General features: G+C 61.7%; 1 protein-coding gene across 1 annotated transcript; it reads left to right on the plus strand.

The window, feature by feature from the left end:
* The first annotated feature begins 6,764 nt into the window (after window positions 1-6,764).
* LOC130141629 (inhibin beta C chain-like) lies at window positions 6,765-9,843 on the plus strand. Its single transcript, XM_056322659.1, has 2 exons — window positions 6,765-7,137; window positions 7,992-9,843. The coding sequence occupies exons 1-2, from the start codon at window positions 6,840-6,842 to the stop codon at window positions 8,750-8,752; spliced, it is 1,059 nt and encodes a 352-aa protein (XP_056178634.1). The 5' UTR covers window positions 6,765-6,839; the 3' UTR covers window positions 8,753-9,843.
* The last annotated feature ends 3,957 nt before the right edge of the window (window positions 9,844-13,800 follow it).

Raw genomic sequence — 13,800 nt, forward strand, 5'->3', positions numbered from 1 at the left:
CGGGACACATTGTGCCCAAAGGCTGCAATACTGCTGGCTCCCACAGCTCTTGTGCTCTCTGCACCTTGGCTGCCTTTCCCAGGGCGATGCAGAACCCTTGCCTTGTCTCAACCAGATCTAGGGCATGGTATGGGAGCCCCCGGACACAGGGGGCTTCTGATTCCTGCTGGAGAGGGCACCATTCCTTAGTTGAGCCAAATTTTCCATTCCACCAAGATCATCTGTATTTGGCTATTCTTGTCCCAAGCCAGGACAAAACTGAGCAACTCTTCTGCCTTTTATAGCAGATGGAGACTGCCAGGCAAGACCACCAAAGCCACGGTGCCCAGGACACCCACCCTTGCCTACAACCCCATCCCAGCTCCCTCACTGCGGAACAACCTCTCAGCCAATCTCTGGCCCATGGCCCAGGGCAGCTGCCCCCTCCTCTGCCCCTCGCCAGCCTGCCTGGTGGCAAAGCGGGATATGTCAGTGCCGTGAGAGCTGGGGGCAAAGGGCAGCTCTGACACATCAGCCCCATTACGTAACCCCATGTTAGGGTTTCTCCACTGCTTCCCACGTGTTATCCCATGTGTGAGGGCTGAGAAAGCGGGGAGAGGGTGCTGGGGGTGGGAGAGGGACATTCAGGAGGGGAGCTCCTGGGGCAGTCCCCCAAGGTCCATGCAGCTGGCTGGGGTGGAACTGGGTGGCTGTAGTCCTGTGGTCCACCCTGGAAGCACTGATGACCCTACCCCAGAGGCTGAAGACAGAGCTGAACCGGGTGGGAAGAGGGGAGGAGGGAGGGTGGTGGTGTCAGGCCCTCTCCCTGTCTGGCCTGAAGGATGGCTTTGCATCTGCTGTCCCACTCCAGGGTCAGGCTGGGGTGGTCAGAACCATGAGCAGCTCTGGCTGGAGCAGAGCCGGGATGCACAGTGCCCCTGAGGACCTGCAACACCTTGAGCAGGGGATGGAACAACCAGTAGCAGGAGACAGTGCTTGCCTACATGGCATGTGTTCTGAGGCAGGTGCTCCCTCCAAGCCTTGCTGGAATGGGGACTTGCATCTCCCCATCAGGTTGCAGCACCCACCCTGCTGAAATGCGGGATTCCAGGCACCAGTGCCTCTAGGACTCAGAGCTGGAGGGTTCCCGCTGACCCAGCTGCTGCACAGGCAAGGTGGAAGACTCGGGGATCAATACTGTCTGGGACTCAAGGTCACTTGCGCAAACCCAAAGAGGGTTTGGTGTTTGGCTTTTTCTGTTTTTTTTCCCTTCTTTTTCCAACTCCTCTTTTCGCTGTCTGTATTTATTGAACAAACAGCTTTCCTGGGGCCAGTGCTGAGCTCTCTATGCTGCAGCGGGCATGGGCAGAATGGGGCCAAGTGAAGGGGCAGAGATGTTGGCTGGGCCTTGTGGCCCTGCAGATGCCAGGGACCCTGAGCTGAGGCATCTGTAGGTGCCACAAGCCCTTGAGCAGGGCTGGGATGCCCCCAGTTGCTCTTCTCGGCCCCGCGCACTCCTGCCAGGCTCTACCCTGTTCCTCACCAGGCTCAGAGCAGAGTGGGGCTGGCTGCCTGTGGCTGCTGCACAGCCCCTGCAGGGCATGGGTGCCTTGCCCCTTGCTCCACCACCTGCTCCCCAGACCCCGGCTCTGCCCTTTGCTGGGCTGCACACGCATCTCTGGACACCACAGAACACACAGCAGGCTCTGCCTGCCAGCCCTGTGGGGACACTGCCCCCTGCTCTCAGGCACAGGCGTGGGGGGCATCTCCCACCCCAGACCACCCTGGACGTAGGAGTTGTCACCATGTTGCCTTTTACAGCCAGCCCAAGCCCCACAGTGCAGCTGCATCCCGATAGACATGAAGGTCCTGCCGATTTGGGGTGCCTGGGTTAGCAGCAGCTCCTCAAAGAGGGGTCCTGGGCTCTGAGGCCCCTCCCTGTCCCCAAAAGCTGAGATTAGGGCAGAACACATTGTCCTGCGGGTTTGCCAACCACCTGAAAACGTGCCTTCTCCAGTGCCTTCAGGTCAGAGGTTCCCCAGATGAGCAGGTTCCAGGGTCCCACAACACAGGGACACGGGCTCTCCCCTCCACACACGTGGCTTGTCCCACTCCCATGGTAAATGGGACACCTGGGTGCAGCCTGCAGCCCCCTCCCCATGCACAGCATGGGGCAAGGGCGACTGAGGTTCAAGAATCCCACAGTGGCACCCCCAGCCGGGGAACACTGCAGGGTGAGGAGGGTGCCATCAGGGAAGGGTAATCCCCGCAGCCAGGAAAGACCCCCGCTCTGCCCACCTGCTGTGGGGCTGGCACAAGGTGGGGGCCCATGGCAGGTAGGGCCCCCCAGCACACGCAAGTAGCTGTTCAGCCCCCACAGTGGTGGCCTGGGCTGCATATTTGTGGCCCTGTGGCTTCGTCACAGCCCTGCTTTATCTTGCAGGTCTTCTCCCTCATCCACGACAGTAGCCGCGGTACAAGCGTGGGGCAGAGCACCACACCAGGTGCTTCAGGGAGAGCAGAAAACCAGAGCGCGGCAGGGAGCAGCTTCCCACCAGGTACCCGCTCCTCCTTCCCTGGTGGGCAAAGAGAGGGAAGGGATCATCCTTCACATGACGATGTCCCCTCTCCCCCTGCTGTGACACCACCCTCCTGCTGCGGTCCCCTGTTCACTCAGGGGGCTTCGGGGGGATGTCTCAGGCAGCTGCCATGAGATACTGCTGTACTGGTCCTGCTGGGACCAGTAAGCCTGGCAGAGAGCCAGCCCCCCCAGCCCCCCCAGCCTGGCCCAGCACAGGAGATGCAGTGCAGGTGGCTTCGACCCGGTGCTCGGGCTGTGACACAGACGGGACACAGGGCTGCACGCGGTGCTGTCCCCTTGGCTGCGCTCCGGCCGGGGACAGAGATGTGCGGCCGCTGCTGGAAGGAGCCTTTGCCAGGATCAACAGGCGCTGAAGCAAAGGTCCCCGCGCGCCGTGCCAGGGTGTCCCTTGGCAGGGCCTGGCTCCCAGGGGAGGGGTGGGAATTCCTGAAAGCCCCCGCTGTTGCCTTGAAAAGGGTTAATTTTTAATTTTCAGCTCCAGGGGCAGTTTCCAGCCAGCAGCCTCCGGCTCAGAGGCACCGGGCATCCTCGGCTCGGCTGGCGCGGGGTGCCAGGACCCCCTGCCAGCCCCCGCTGAGCGCCCGTGCGGGGGCCGCCGGCAGCACCGCAGGCGCTGATCGCCCCAGCCCGAGGGGCCGTCCCACGGCGGAGCTGCGCGGCCCCAGAGCAGCCCGCCGGACCGGGAGCGGTTTCGTACTGCGCCGCCAGGCGGCGCCCGCGGGCCGACAGCGGCACCGCCGCTCGGGGCCGCTCCGGGGCAGCGGGAACGCGCCGGGGGAGCGGGAACGCGCTGGGGCTGCAGGAACGCGCCGGGGGAGCGGGAACGCGCCGGGGGAGCGGGAATGCGCCGGGGGAGCGGGAACGCGCTGGGACTGCAGGAGCGCACTGGGGCAGCGGGAACGCGCCGGGGGAGCGGGAACGCGCTGGGACTGCAGGAGCGCACTGGGGCAGCGGGAACGCGCCGGGGGAGCGGGAACCCGCCGGGGCTGCAGGAACGCGCCGGGGGAGCGGGAACGCGCCGGGGCTGCGGGAACGCGCCGGGGGAGCGGGGCCGGGCCGGGGCTGTGGGAACGCGCCAGGGCTGTCGGCAGGGCGCTGAGGCGGCTGCCCCTTCGCCCCTCTTCCCGTGGCGGGCGCGGGGCGGGCAGCTCGGCCGGCCGCAGCGGGGTGAGGAGCTCGGTCGCCGAGGGAAGCGGGGCCACCGACCTTCCCCCCCTGGCCCTGAGCCCTGGCTGCGTTCCCTTCCCACGGCCTGCCCCCGGCTGCCCGGCCCCGCCAGCCCTCCACCCGGCCTCCCTCTCCGTGCTGGGCCCCCGGCCCAGGGGCACGGGCTGCCCCCGGCATTGCCACCACGGGGGGCTTTGGCACTGGCTCCAGCCCGGCCATGCTGTTCCCCTGAGCCCCCCCGGGCACCCCTCCAGTCTGTGCTTGCTCCAGGGAAGAGGGGCCTGTGGGGACGAAGCTTCTCAGCGCCAGAGGCTGGCCCGTGCCGTGGCCCCCCGGGCTGGGGTCCCGGCTGCTTTCGCACTTCTTGGCTGCCATGGGCGGCAGAGCCCCGCAGAAACAGGTGTTCTGGCAGGAGCCGTGCTCACGTGCTGGTGCATGAGCTCTTGGGGGGGTCCCTTCTTAATCCGGTTCGTTGGCACCTCTAGGTTAGGTCGTCAGGTGCCACACTTGCCCCACCGGACACGAGGTCAGAGGCCCAGAAGCCATGTGTGCAGCAAGTGGCGGGCCTGGGGGGACCCAGGGGGGTATTTTGGTCAGGCCGGTCTCTGGGCTTTGCTTTCTGGGAACTGCTTAATCAACAACACACTTATGCAATGGGTGCAAGAACCACTCACAGCTCCACGCTGACCCCTGCCCTAGATCTGCTGGGGCAGAGTAGTGGGCGGGCGGTGTGCAGCTGCGGTGCAAGGGGACGGGCAGATAGGATGCTCTTGCTAAGCTGGAGGTGAAATGGGGGTTCATGGGGGCAGCCGTGGGTTGCTAGCCAGTGCAGAAGGATCCAGGCAGGTTCAAAGGGATTAATCTCTTTGGGGAGACCCTGCCCCCCTGCCTGGAAAGGGTGGTGGGTTAAAGTAATTCACCCTTTTTGCCTGCCTCCTGTTTCATGCTGTGCTGCAGCCCTGATCCTGGTTCTGTGTATCCAGCAGGGAAAGAGGAATTCAGCACAGCATCATGACTGTTTCCCTTTCCTGCATGTGTGAAGCTGTGGTGTGGCTGTCAGGAGGTGGTGGTGAAATAGAGGTTTTGAAGACCCCCCCTGGCCTGGTACCTGGGCCCGTGCCACTCAGTGATGCAGCTTCAGACTCCCTCCAGCTTGCTGCATTGTGGGGAGAGTGTCAGGCAGGGGGACCTGGCTCCCTCCTTGGATTGAAGGCGGGAGCAGCCCTGCCCCGTGGGGAATTTAACCTGCTCCGAGAGCCAGAAGGGAAACGCTCCACTTCCAGTACGGGAACATGGAATAAAAAGCCGGGGAATGGGCATGCGGTGCATGTGTGGGCATGTCCTTAAACAGAACATGTAACCAAATATTTGAGATGAGGGACTGAACATGAGTTTGCAAGGGAGTGTGCAGATGTGTGTGTACCACTGAGCATCTGTGCAAGTGAGGGCGTGTGCACTGTGAGCATGCACCGTGCACCTGTGCCTGGATGAAAGTGCCATCTGCTCAGTCCTGCTGGTGCCCAGGCAGCACTGCCTGCAGCTGGGGCTCACAGCCCCTGTGGGAGCTGTGCTCCCAGGCCAGGCTGTGCCCACTCTTTCCTCCCTGTTGACATTCCTGGGCTATTCTGGGAGCTGCCAGCAGGCCCAGCCAGCTGAGAACTTTGCCCCTTGCATTGTGGTTGCATCATCTCTGGTGGGTGCTTTTTCCCAGACAGCCCACTCTATTTACATGTCACCTTTGTGGTTGGCCAGAGGCAGGCGCTCCTTGTGGTCAAGACCTTGGAGTCAGCGCTGCATGGCATGGTGGGCACAGGACGTGCCTGAAGGGCTGGCTGGGCTTCAGGTTCCCACCGCACTCAGTGGGTTCCCTGCTCTGGCACAAGAGCACTGTGCTTTCTCCTGCTCCCCCAACAACGTGGCGCCTTGCGCCACTTTGGAGAGATTTCTACAGGACCATGCCCTGGCTCAGACTGTGCGCCCTGCTCTAAGTGTGGCATATGGGGCCAAGCATCCAAAGAACATCTTCAAGTTGACGTGACACTGGCTGCCACTTCATGAGCGCTCAGTACATACAAACATCCATTTTAATTTGTGGGGACGAGAGGGCATAGTATACACCTTCGCTGGCCCTGCTCAGCCCCGCCTGGGGGTGATGCTGGACCAGGCAGTCCAAAGGCTGAGACTCCCCAAACTCATCACATGGTAGGAGTGACAAAAGCCCAGAGACGTGAACAGTCCCCAGGGGGCTGCAGGGGTCACCCTGGTCACTGCCCCTGATCCCTACTGGGTCCTCTGTCAGCAACAAATGAGACTGGCCCTGCTGGGATGGCGAAGGGGGTGCCCGGGGGGCAGTGGCACTGCGGGGGCCAGACTGTAGGCTCGGTGGGCAGGCAGGTGAGGCCGGGATCCATCCGGCAGGGTGCTCTGGGATCGCCCCTTGCACCCAGCCAGGATTTGCCCCAGCCCTTTGCTTCCTGAGGGTTTTGGACCAGGCAGAGGTGCTCAGTGCCCTGCATCCTCCACGGTACCTGGGTCCCTCCGCACCCCTGGGCAGATGCTGAGGTGAGCTGCAGGCGGGCAGAGCCCATGCACACACAGGTGTGCAAGTCCCTTGGGCACACACCTCTGCATGTCGCACTATTTGTGCACGCCCCTACGAACCCTCCTATGCACAGACTCCCGTGTGCGCCCCCCCCCCCCCCACTCGCGCATAGCCCCCACAGTGCCCTCCGCGGGCCGGGCCGGGGCTGGATGCAGATGCGCAGCCCCGCTCGATAACCCCTCCCGCGGGGACCCGACGGCCTCGCACGGAGCTGGGAACGGGGGTCGACGACTGCGCCCGGCTGCTTGTGGGAGCCCCCTCCCCCGCGACAGCGGGACGCCGCCGTCTGCCACCCGCCCCCGCTGCGGGGGGGGGCTAATCCCGGTAATCCCCCGCCCCGGCCCCGGCCGCGGCCCGACGGGACGGGACAGGCAGGTGAGCCGGCCAATAGCGGGGGGGCGCCGGGCCCGCCCCCGGCCGCAGGTGCCCAAAGCGGGCGGGCGGGCCGCGCTGCTCCCGGTGCCGGCCCGGTGCGTCCCGTCGGTGCCGATGGCGGCGCGCGGCGCGGGCCCGTGGCTGCTGCTGGTGGCGGCGGCGGTGCTGTGCGCGGCGGCGGAGCCGCGCTGCTCGGCCTGCGCGGGGGGCGCGGAGCGGCGGCTGCTGGAGGAGGCGGCCAAGCGGCAGCTGCTGGAGAAGCTGCGGCTCCGTGAGCGGCCCCGGCTCGCCCACGCCGTGCCCCGCGCTGCCGTAGCCCGCGCCCTGCGGCGGCTGCAGGCGGGCGGTGCCCGCCGGGGCCCCGACGACGAGGTCGAGCAGGGCTACGAGATCATCAGCTTCGCGGAGCCAGGTGGGTGCGTGGGCACGCCAGCGGCCGGCCGCGAGCCCCGTGGTCACCCACGCGGCCCCCGACGGCCGGGGTCCCGGTGAATTGGGCTGTGCCTGGTGCTGGACCGCGGGAGACCCCGGGCGAGCTGCCGTCGTGCTAGCCCCTGGGGTAGGGTCTGCCTGCCCTGGGCTGTGGTACCCGTGAGGATGTGCAGCCCCTGAACCCCGGGGTGCTGCAGCACCCCCAGGGCCTTGGCCATCCCCTTCTCCCAGCGGGCTGAAGGTGCCTGGAGCCTCGAGGACGGTGATTAAATCATTAATTAATGCACTTGCTGCACACTGGTGACCTCCTGGTGCTGCTGATGCTGGAAGGCTCAGCTCTGGAGGAGAGGTGGCCCCTCTTTCGGCATTGGCCAGTTGAGCCCCCCCCACCTGAAGTGCTGCGGTGCCTGCAGGAAGGATGGGGGCAGCCCTGGGTGCCTGGGGCTCGCAGTAGCTGGACCTGGGAGCTGCAAGGGCTAGTTTGCAGGGGAGGGGGAGGCAGGGTGGGTGCAGGCTGGAAATACTCTCCAGCCTCACAGTGTGCAGCAAAGGGAAAGGGCTAGGCAAGCCAGGTGACAGCAGGTGCTCCCTGCCCTGTTCTGTGCCCGTTCCACCAGGCAGGGTGGGACAGTCCCCCGTTCCAGCTCCACCTCGCTTTGGGTAGCATTCCATGGAAGGGAGGGGGACAGACTGAGGGCTCTGTGGAGGGAGGGAAGTTTGTAGGTCTTTCCTGAGAGGAAGCTGAAAGAGATTGGGCTCCATGTGCAGGAAGGTAGTGCAGCCTCACCTTCCCTAGCATCCTGTAGCATTCATCTCATCCTTTTCTCCCCTCAGAACCCACATCTCCCTCTGGCTTGCGGCTGCAGTTCCAGTTCAGCCGTACACAAGACCAGGACGTTCATATCCTGCAGGCTCAGCTTTGGCTCTACCTTCGAGTCCCCCGAGACCTGGTAGCCAGCCTCACCCTGAGAATCTTCCTTGCTGGTGGGGAAGGTGATTTGGTGGGGGGCAATCGCACGCTGCTGAGTGAGAGGCGCCTGAGCACTAAGGGCAGTGGCTGGCGTGCCTTCACCCTCATGCCTGCCCTGCAGAGTTTCTTTGGGGGAGAGCACAGGACCTTGCGGCTGGAACTGGAAAGCCATGGGGATGAGGGTGATATTATGGCAATAGCCAATGCCAGCTGGTCCCACCAGCCCTTCCTGGTGGCCAAGGCAAGGGTACGGGAGACAGGGCACCATGTGGCCAAGCGCAGCCTCCGCTGCAGCCAGAACTCCAACCTCTGCTGCCGCAAGGACTACTATGTGGATTTCCGTGACATTGGTTGGAACGACTGGATCATTAAGCCTGAGGGCTACCAGATAAACTACTGTGTGGGCCAGTGCCCTCTACATGTGGCAGGCAGCCCCGGGATGGCCTCTTCTTTCCACACAGCTGTCTTCAACCTTGTCAAAGCTAACAACATCCAGGCATCAGGGCACTCTTGCTGTGTGCCCACACGACGCCGGCCACTCTCTGTCCTTTACTTTGATCGCAATAGCAACATTGTCAAGACTGATATCCCTGACATGATTGTTGATGCCTGTGGCTGTAGCTAGGGTTGGGGGAGCTGTGCTGGGTGCCCCCATTCTCCAGGGCTGTTTATCTGGGGGGTCGGTGGGGGGTGGAGGGAAGAGCTGGAGAGCTCCCTTGAGCTGGAGTCAGACTGTGGTGCAACGGATCCTTCGGAAAGGGTGGGAGTGAGGGAGGGAGAGGGTGTCATCAGAGGGAGCAGGGTTTGTCTCCAGAGAAGAGCACTTGGGGCAGGCGTCGCTGAGGACACACGGGGCAGAGCCAAGGCCACATCAGACTGCCTGAATCTGAGCTGTGGGTGGTTGGTGACTCTGGGCATCCCTGCCCTGAGTGGCAGCATCCCTCTGGTCCCAAGCTGATACCACGTTTCTGGTGGTCGTGTTTCCCCTCTGTGTGGGGTGAGGCAGCCCTGCTTTGTTCACATTCAGAGTGTCTGGTGACAATTTGGGACTCGGCCTCCTTGAGAGCAGAGTGGGATGCAGGAATGGGTCCGTTTCCTCCAGCTGTGAAACTGGAGAACAAGAGCCAGTCCTGCTTTTCTCCCCTAGTGCAACAAATCTTCCTGCATCAAATCTGGACCTATTGTTGGGAACAGATGGAATGAGGCACAAATAACAGGCCTGGAAGATGTGGATGAAGGGTATGACTGTCGAGAGCCTGAAAACCGCAATGACTAGGCACAGCCCTCTGTTTCCAGGAGAGCATGGAGCTGTGGAGGATGATTTTGCTTCCTGGCCAGGTCCTGTGTATTTCCCCTTTCATTGCCCTGGGTTTTGTGCTTTTCTTCCCTGCTGCCCATCCCAGCAGTCAGCTCTCTTCCAGCCCGGTGCCTCCTTACAAGGAGGTCTGACTCAGAATTTGCCTTTAAGACCATACTAAAGGTACAGATTTTTTTGTACCTCTAACTTTGCAGCTATTACTACTCTTATGGTAGAGGTTTCTGCAGCTCTTGGGACTCCCTGGTGCTCCGTCCTGTCTACCCACCTCTCTACTGAAGATCTCACTCTGCCTCTGCCTTCCTGATACTCATGTATGCAATGCACACACATGACCTGTGTTTTTAATTTATTTTAATACTTTGGTGTGGCTTTGCCAATAAATGGGTGGAAATGCAAAATCCAGGCTCTGATTGCTTTCTCCTGGCACTGCCTGTGTGGATGGGGTGGGGGAAATGGTCCTGCTTGGGGCCAGAAGGTCCTACTCCTGGCCCAGGCCCCTCGGGCTCTGGCTGGGAGGATGCTGGGCTCTGGGGCTGGAGCAGCAAGCCATTAGCAGCTGCGGGCAGGACTGCTCTGCCGGGGGGTTGGGGAGCTGCGGTGTTTCTGGGGGTCCCTGGGTGCTGTGGGGTGTTGCACGCTGAGACCCTGTGCGAGTAGGGCTATACAGGGGGCTCTTCCCTATGGATGGGCAACCCAGGGATTGGGCTGGGAGCTGGGTACTACCTCACTGGGGGCTGGAGCGGGGTGGCCCATAATATGAGCATCAAAGAAGCTGTTTCCCAGCAGGGCAGGCATGGCTGGGGGGCATAGCTGTTCTGTGAAGATGCTGTTCTCCACCTGGATCAGTTCCCAAATGGAGCTCAAAATAGCACAGCTCTAGGGGCTCTGGCCCCAGGTGGGTGATCTCGAACAGTGAGCTAGAGCCCACCCCCAAAGGCTGTGCCCCTACTGCAAATGCCAGATTATACCCTAATCATGTCTCGCTGATCTCCCTAATCCTCTCTCATATGCTCCCCTAAACACCACCTGATGACCCCAGCCTCAACCCCACAGCCTCTGGCAATGAATGAGGTGGTGGGTGATGGGGAATCGCCTGTGTAATTTGGGGTGAGATTCTTCTGGAGTTGGAGGCAATGCCCCCTGCTCATCCCTCTGAGATCCCACATGGCTGGCCTGGGTCCTTGTTGCGCAAGCATCTGCTCAAAGCTCAGTTTGGGGCTGTTTTATCTGGGGACAAACCCACTTGCTTTCCCAGCTTGGCCCTGTGCTGCACCCTGCAAGTGGACAAAGGGCAGCTTTCATCAGGCCGCCACAGAGGGCATCCCCCCACGTGGCAGGGGCAGCGTGGCCATCACCCACGCTCCCCAAAATATCTCCGCCTGTGGGGAACAGCCTGCAGGATGTGTCAGCCTTCTGGGCACTCGCACAGCCCCAGCACGTGCGTTGCTGACACAACAGGACACCTTGTCCGTGTCTGTGCCCCCCAGAGTGTGTGTTGCCATACACATGCCGGGAGTTGCAGCTGTGGATTTCAGGTAAATGCACAGGGATGTGCCCAGTGTCTTTATAGTCGCCCTGCTCCTACTCTCCCCCGCGTTGGCACTCTTGTCTAGCCAATGCAACTGGGGGAGGTGGGGCAGGCAGGGAGGTATCCCACAAAGACACCAGATACCGTGTTTTCCTTTGCCAACAATGCAGCATCTTCCCTGTTGCAGTGAATGTATGTTTCCATGTGTGTGTGTGGGAGGTTGTCCACATGCGTGTGCGTGATGTGCTGACTCACTGACACACTGACACGCTGACCCACCAGCCCAGAGCCAAGATGCTGAGCTGGCTGTGGTGGTAATGTTAAGTCTTTAATCTGGGTGATCATCTGGCCCTGCTCTGAGCCAATTTAACTTTCCTAAACAGGAGGCCAAGATTAACCGTGGGGCAGGGGATGTGGCAGGGCTGGGGGTCCGGAGGTTGAGAGCTGTTGCAGGGGGAACTGCCCAAGCATTGTTTGCACCCAGGGGACTCAAAGCTGGTGGCAAAATGGACCTGGGCCTGTCTGGCCATGCAGATGGCCCCTTGGGAAGAGGTGGGTGGTCTTGGGACAAGTCCCCAGACCCTGGGAGGGAGGCCTGGCTGGTCTATGGCGGTGCGGGCAGTGGGGTTGGCCCCACACTGTGCCTGGTACCCAGGCTGGCCTTTCCCAGCAGCTTAGCTGAGGTCACACTCAGGGGTAAATCTGCTGAGCCGCTTATGCCTCTTACAAAACGGGCAGGCAGGCAACCCCTCTCACCTGCGCCCGCTACCTTGGCCCTGCCTTGGGGCTGAAGCTGTGGGACTGGATCCACTGCAGCGGCCCAGGGGGCATCCCAGGACACAGCTCACTGTTCTCCCCTCCTGTGAAGGATGGGGGAACTGTGCCGCCCCCCTACCCTGTGTGCTGGGGCCTCGCCAGGGTACAGACACCTCCCCACCTGTCGCTGGGTTGGGGGTGGCTGGCAGGGAAAGGAATGAGACTCAGGCTGGGGCAGTGGGGACAGGAACGGAGGCAGGGAACAGTCTTTGGCAGGCCACGGCCACGGCCAGGAGCTGAGCTGCCTCCTGAAATCTCTCTCACACATTACAGTATGGGATTACACCCCATGTTGTCCCCCTGCTCTGGGGGTCCCGCACATCCGTGGAGATGGTGTTTCCCAGACCTGCGGCGCCGTAAAGCAGCTCCTGTGGTGCACTGGACACCTGCAGTGCATGATGGCACACAGGGGCACTGGGAGGACAGGCTAATGCCAAGGAAGGCAGAGCGCCCACAGTGGGGGTAATCCTGCTAAGAGGCTCGGAGGTCAGGCTAGATGTGTGGCGCAGCTCCCGTCACCTTTGAAGCTCATACTAGACGTGCAGCAGCATCCTAGAGAGCAGGGTGGCGCCACTGGGAGCTGGGAGCAGCTGAGCACCAGGGCAGGGTGAGAATGTGCATGCCCCCACAAAAAGTGTGTCTGGGGTCACCTGGGGAGGTGGGCATGCACAAGGTGGGGCATGAGCTCCCTCCTAGCAGGCTCTCGTCCCACAGGAGCCCCCAGGAACAGCCCTTTGCTAAGCCCTACTCCTGGTCCAGCCCCACTCCAGCCCTGGTGGTCCTGCTGCCCTGTCTGCTCAGGGCTGCAAGGGTCTGGGAGGCCACAGTCTCGGGCTCAGGGCTCCTTCGTGGGCTGCCCAGGCAGGGGGTTCGTGGCTTCAGATTCCCTTTCCCAGAAGTCAGGGAGCGAGGACTAGGGAAAATGGGGCAGGGACAGAGCTGCAGGAGAGAGCAGGGTCCCCAGGCCTAAGTAGGTCTTGGGGAGGTCATCCTGCCTCCCCACTGTGCCCTGCTGGCATTGACACATGCTGTCACGTTCTGGCTAGGTACAAATGGGCAAAGGCCACTTTCCCTGAAATAGCTGCTTGCACCTGGGGCCACACTGGCTCTTCCCCTACATTTAGTCACTGTAGGGAACTGACCTTCATTGTAAAAACAAACAAGGAAAAGCAGTGCTGCTGGGTGAGAAATTTCCTTTAACCCCCCGCCCCTCCCACCCCTGGAGCTCCCAGGCCCCATCTTCTGTTCTCGCTCGGACACCCTCATTGCCTCCTGCTTCCCTCAGTGCAGGTACTGCCACTGCCCTGCTTTCCCTTCACATGTGACAGGACCTGGCTACCTGCAGACCCTGTGAGCTGGGTGAGGCTAGGCTGTTCCAGGGAAGGGGGACTGGCTGTGCAGACTGGAGTATAGGACCCATTTGGGGAAGGGACCAGAATGCTTTGCAATCTGCTTCCAGAGCTGCTACAGCCCCAGTGCTCTGCTTGCCTTCTGTACAATGATACAAACGCAACACAGGACTTGACTTTACCCTCACAGGGATGTACAGCTGTGGTGGCAGCTGAGGGGCACCAGGCTGTATGCAAATGACAATCACTGTCAGGCCCTTGAGATGGTCTCAGGCCCTGCAGTGCTTGCTATCCTCACCACCTCCACCACTGGTAGCCCTGGAACAGTTGATGGAGTGGAGAAACATCTAGGTGGCAAGTAGGAGGCTAAAGGTAGGAGGTGGTGAGATGGCTAGGAAAACTGCTGGGACAGCAGTCAGGCTATGGGCCAAGGGGCAAGCAGCCAGGGAAGCTTTCAGGGTGGGAGAAAGCTTTCTGAGCCACAGACATTGTGGCTGAACAAGGAGGCATCAGGGGAACCCATCAGGGCAGCCCCAGGAGGATTGCTGGATGCCTCAGTGGCTTGCAGGATGGGGAGGCAGGATGATTTCCAGGTGGAAATGAGAGGGCTCATCTCCTTAAGCAGCTGAATGGGATCACATGCAAAGGGAGGGCTAGTTTAG

The sequence above is a fragment of the Falco biarmicus genome, chromosome 19, assembly GCF_023638135.1.
Source record: "Falco biarmicus isolate bFalBia1 chromosome 19, bFalBia1.pri, whole genome shotgun sequence".
NCBI lineage: Eukaryota > Metazoa > Chordata > Aves > Falconiformes > Falconidae > Falco > Falco biarmicus.

Coding starts and splice junctions, on each gene's coding strand:
- LOC130141629 (XM_056322659.1), top strand. CDS start 6,840: ATGGCGGCGCGCGGCGCGGGCCCGTGGCTGCTGCTGGTGGCGGCGGCG. Junction 7,138..7,991: donor CATCAGCTTCGCGGAGCCAG/GTGGGTGCGTGG, acceptor TTCTCCCCTCAG/AACCCACATCTCCCTCTGGC.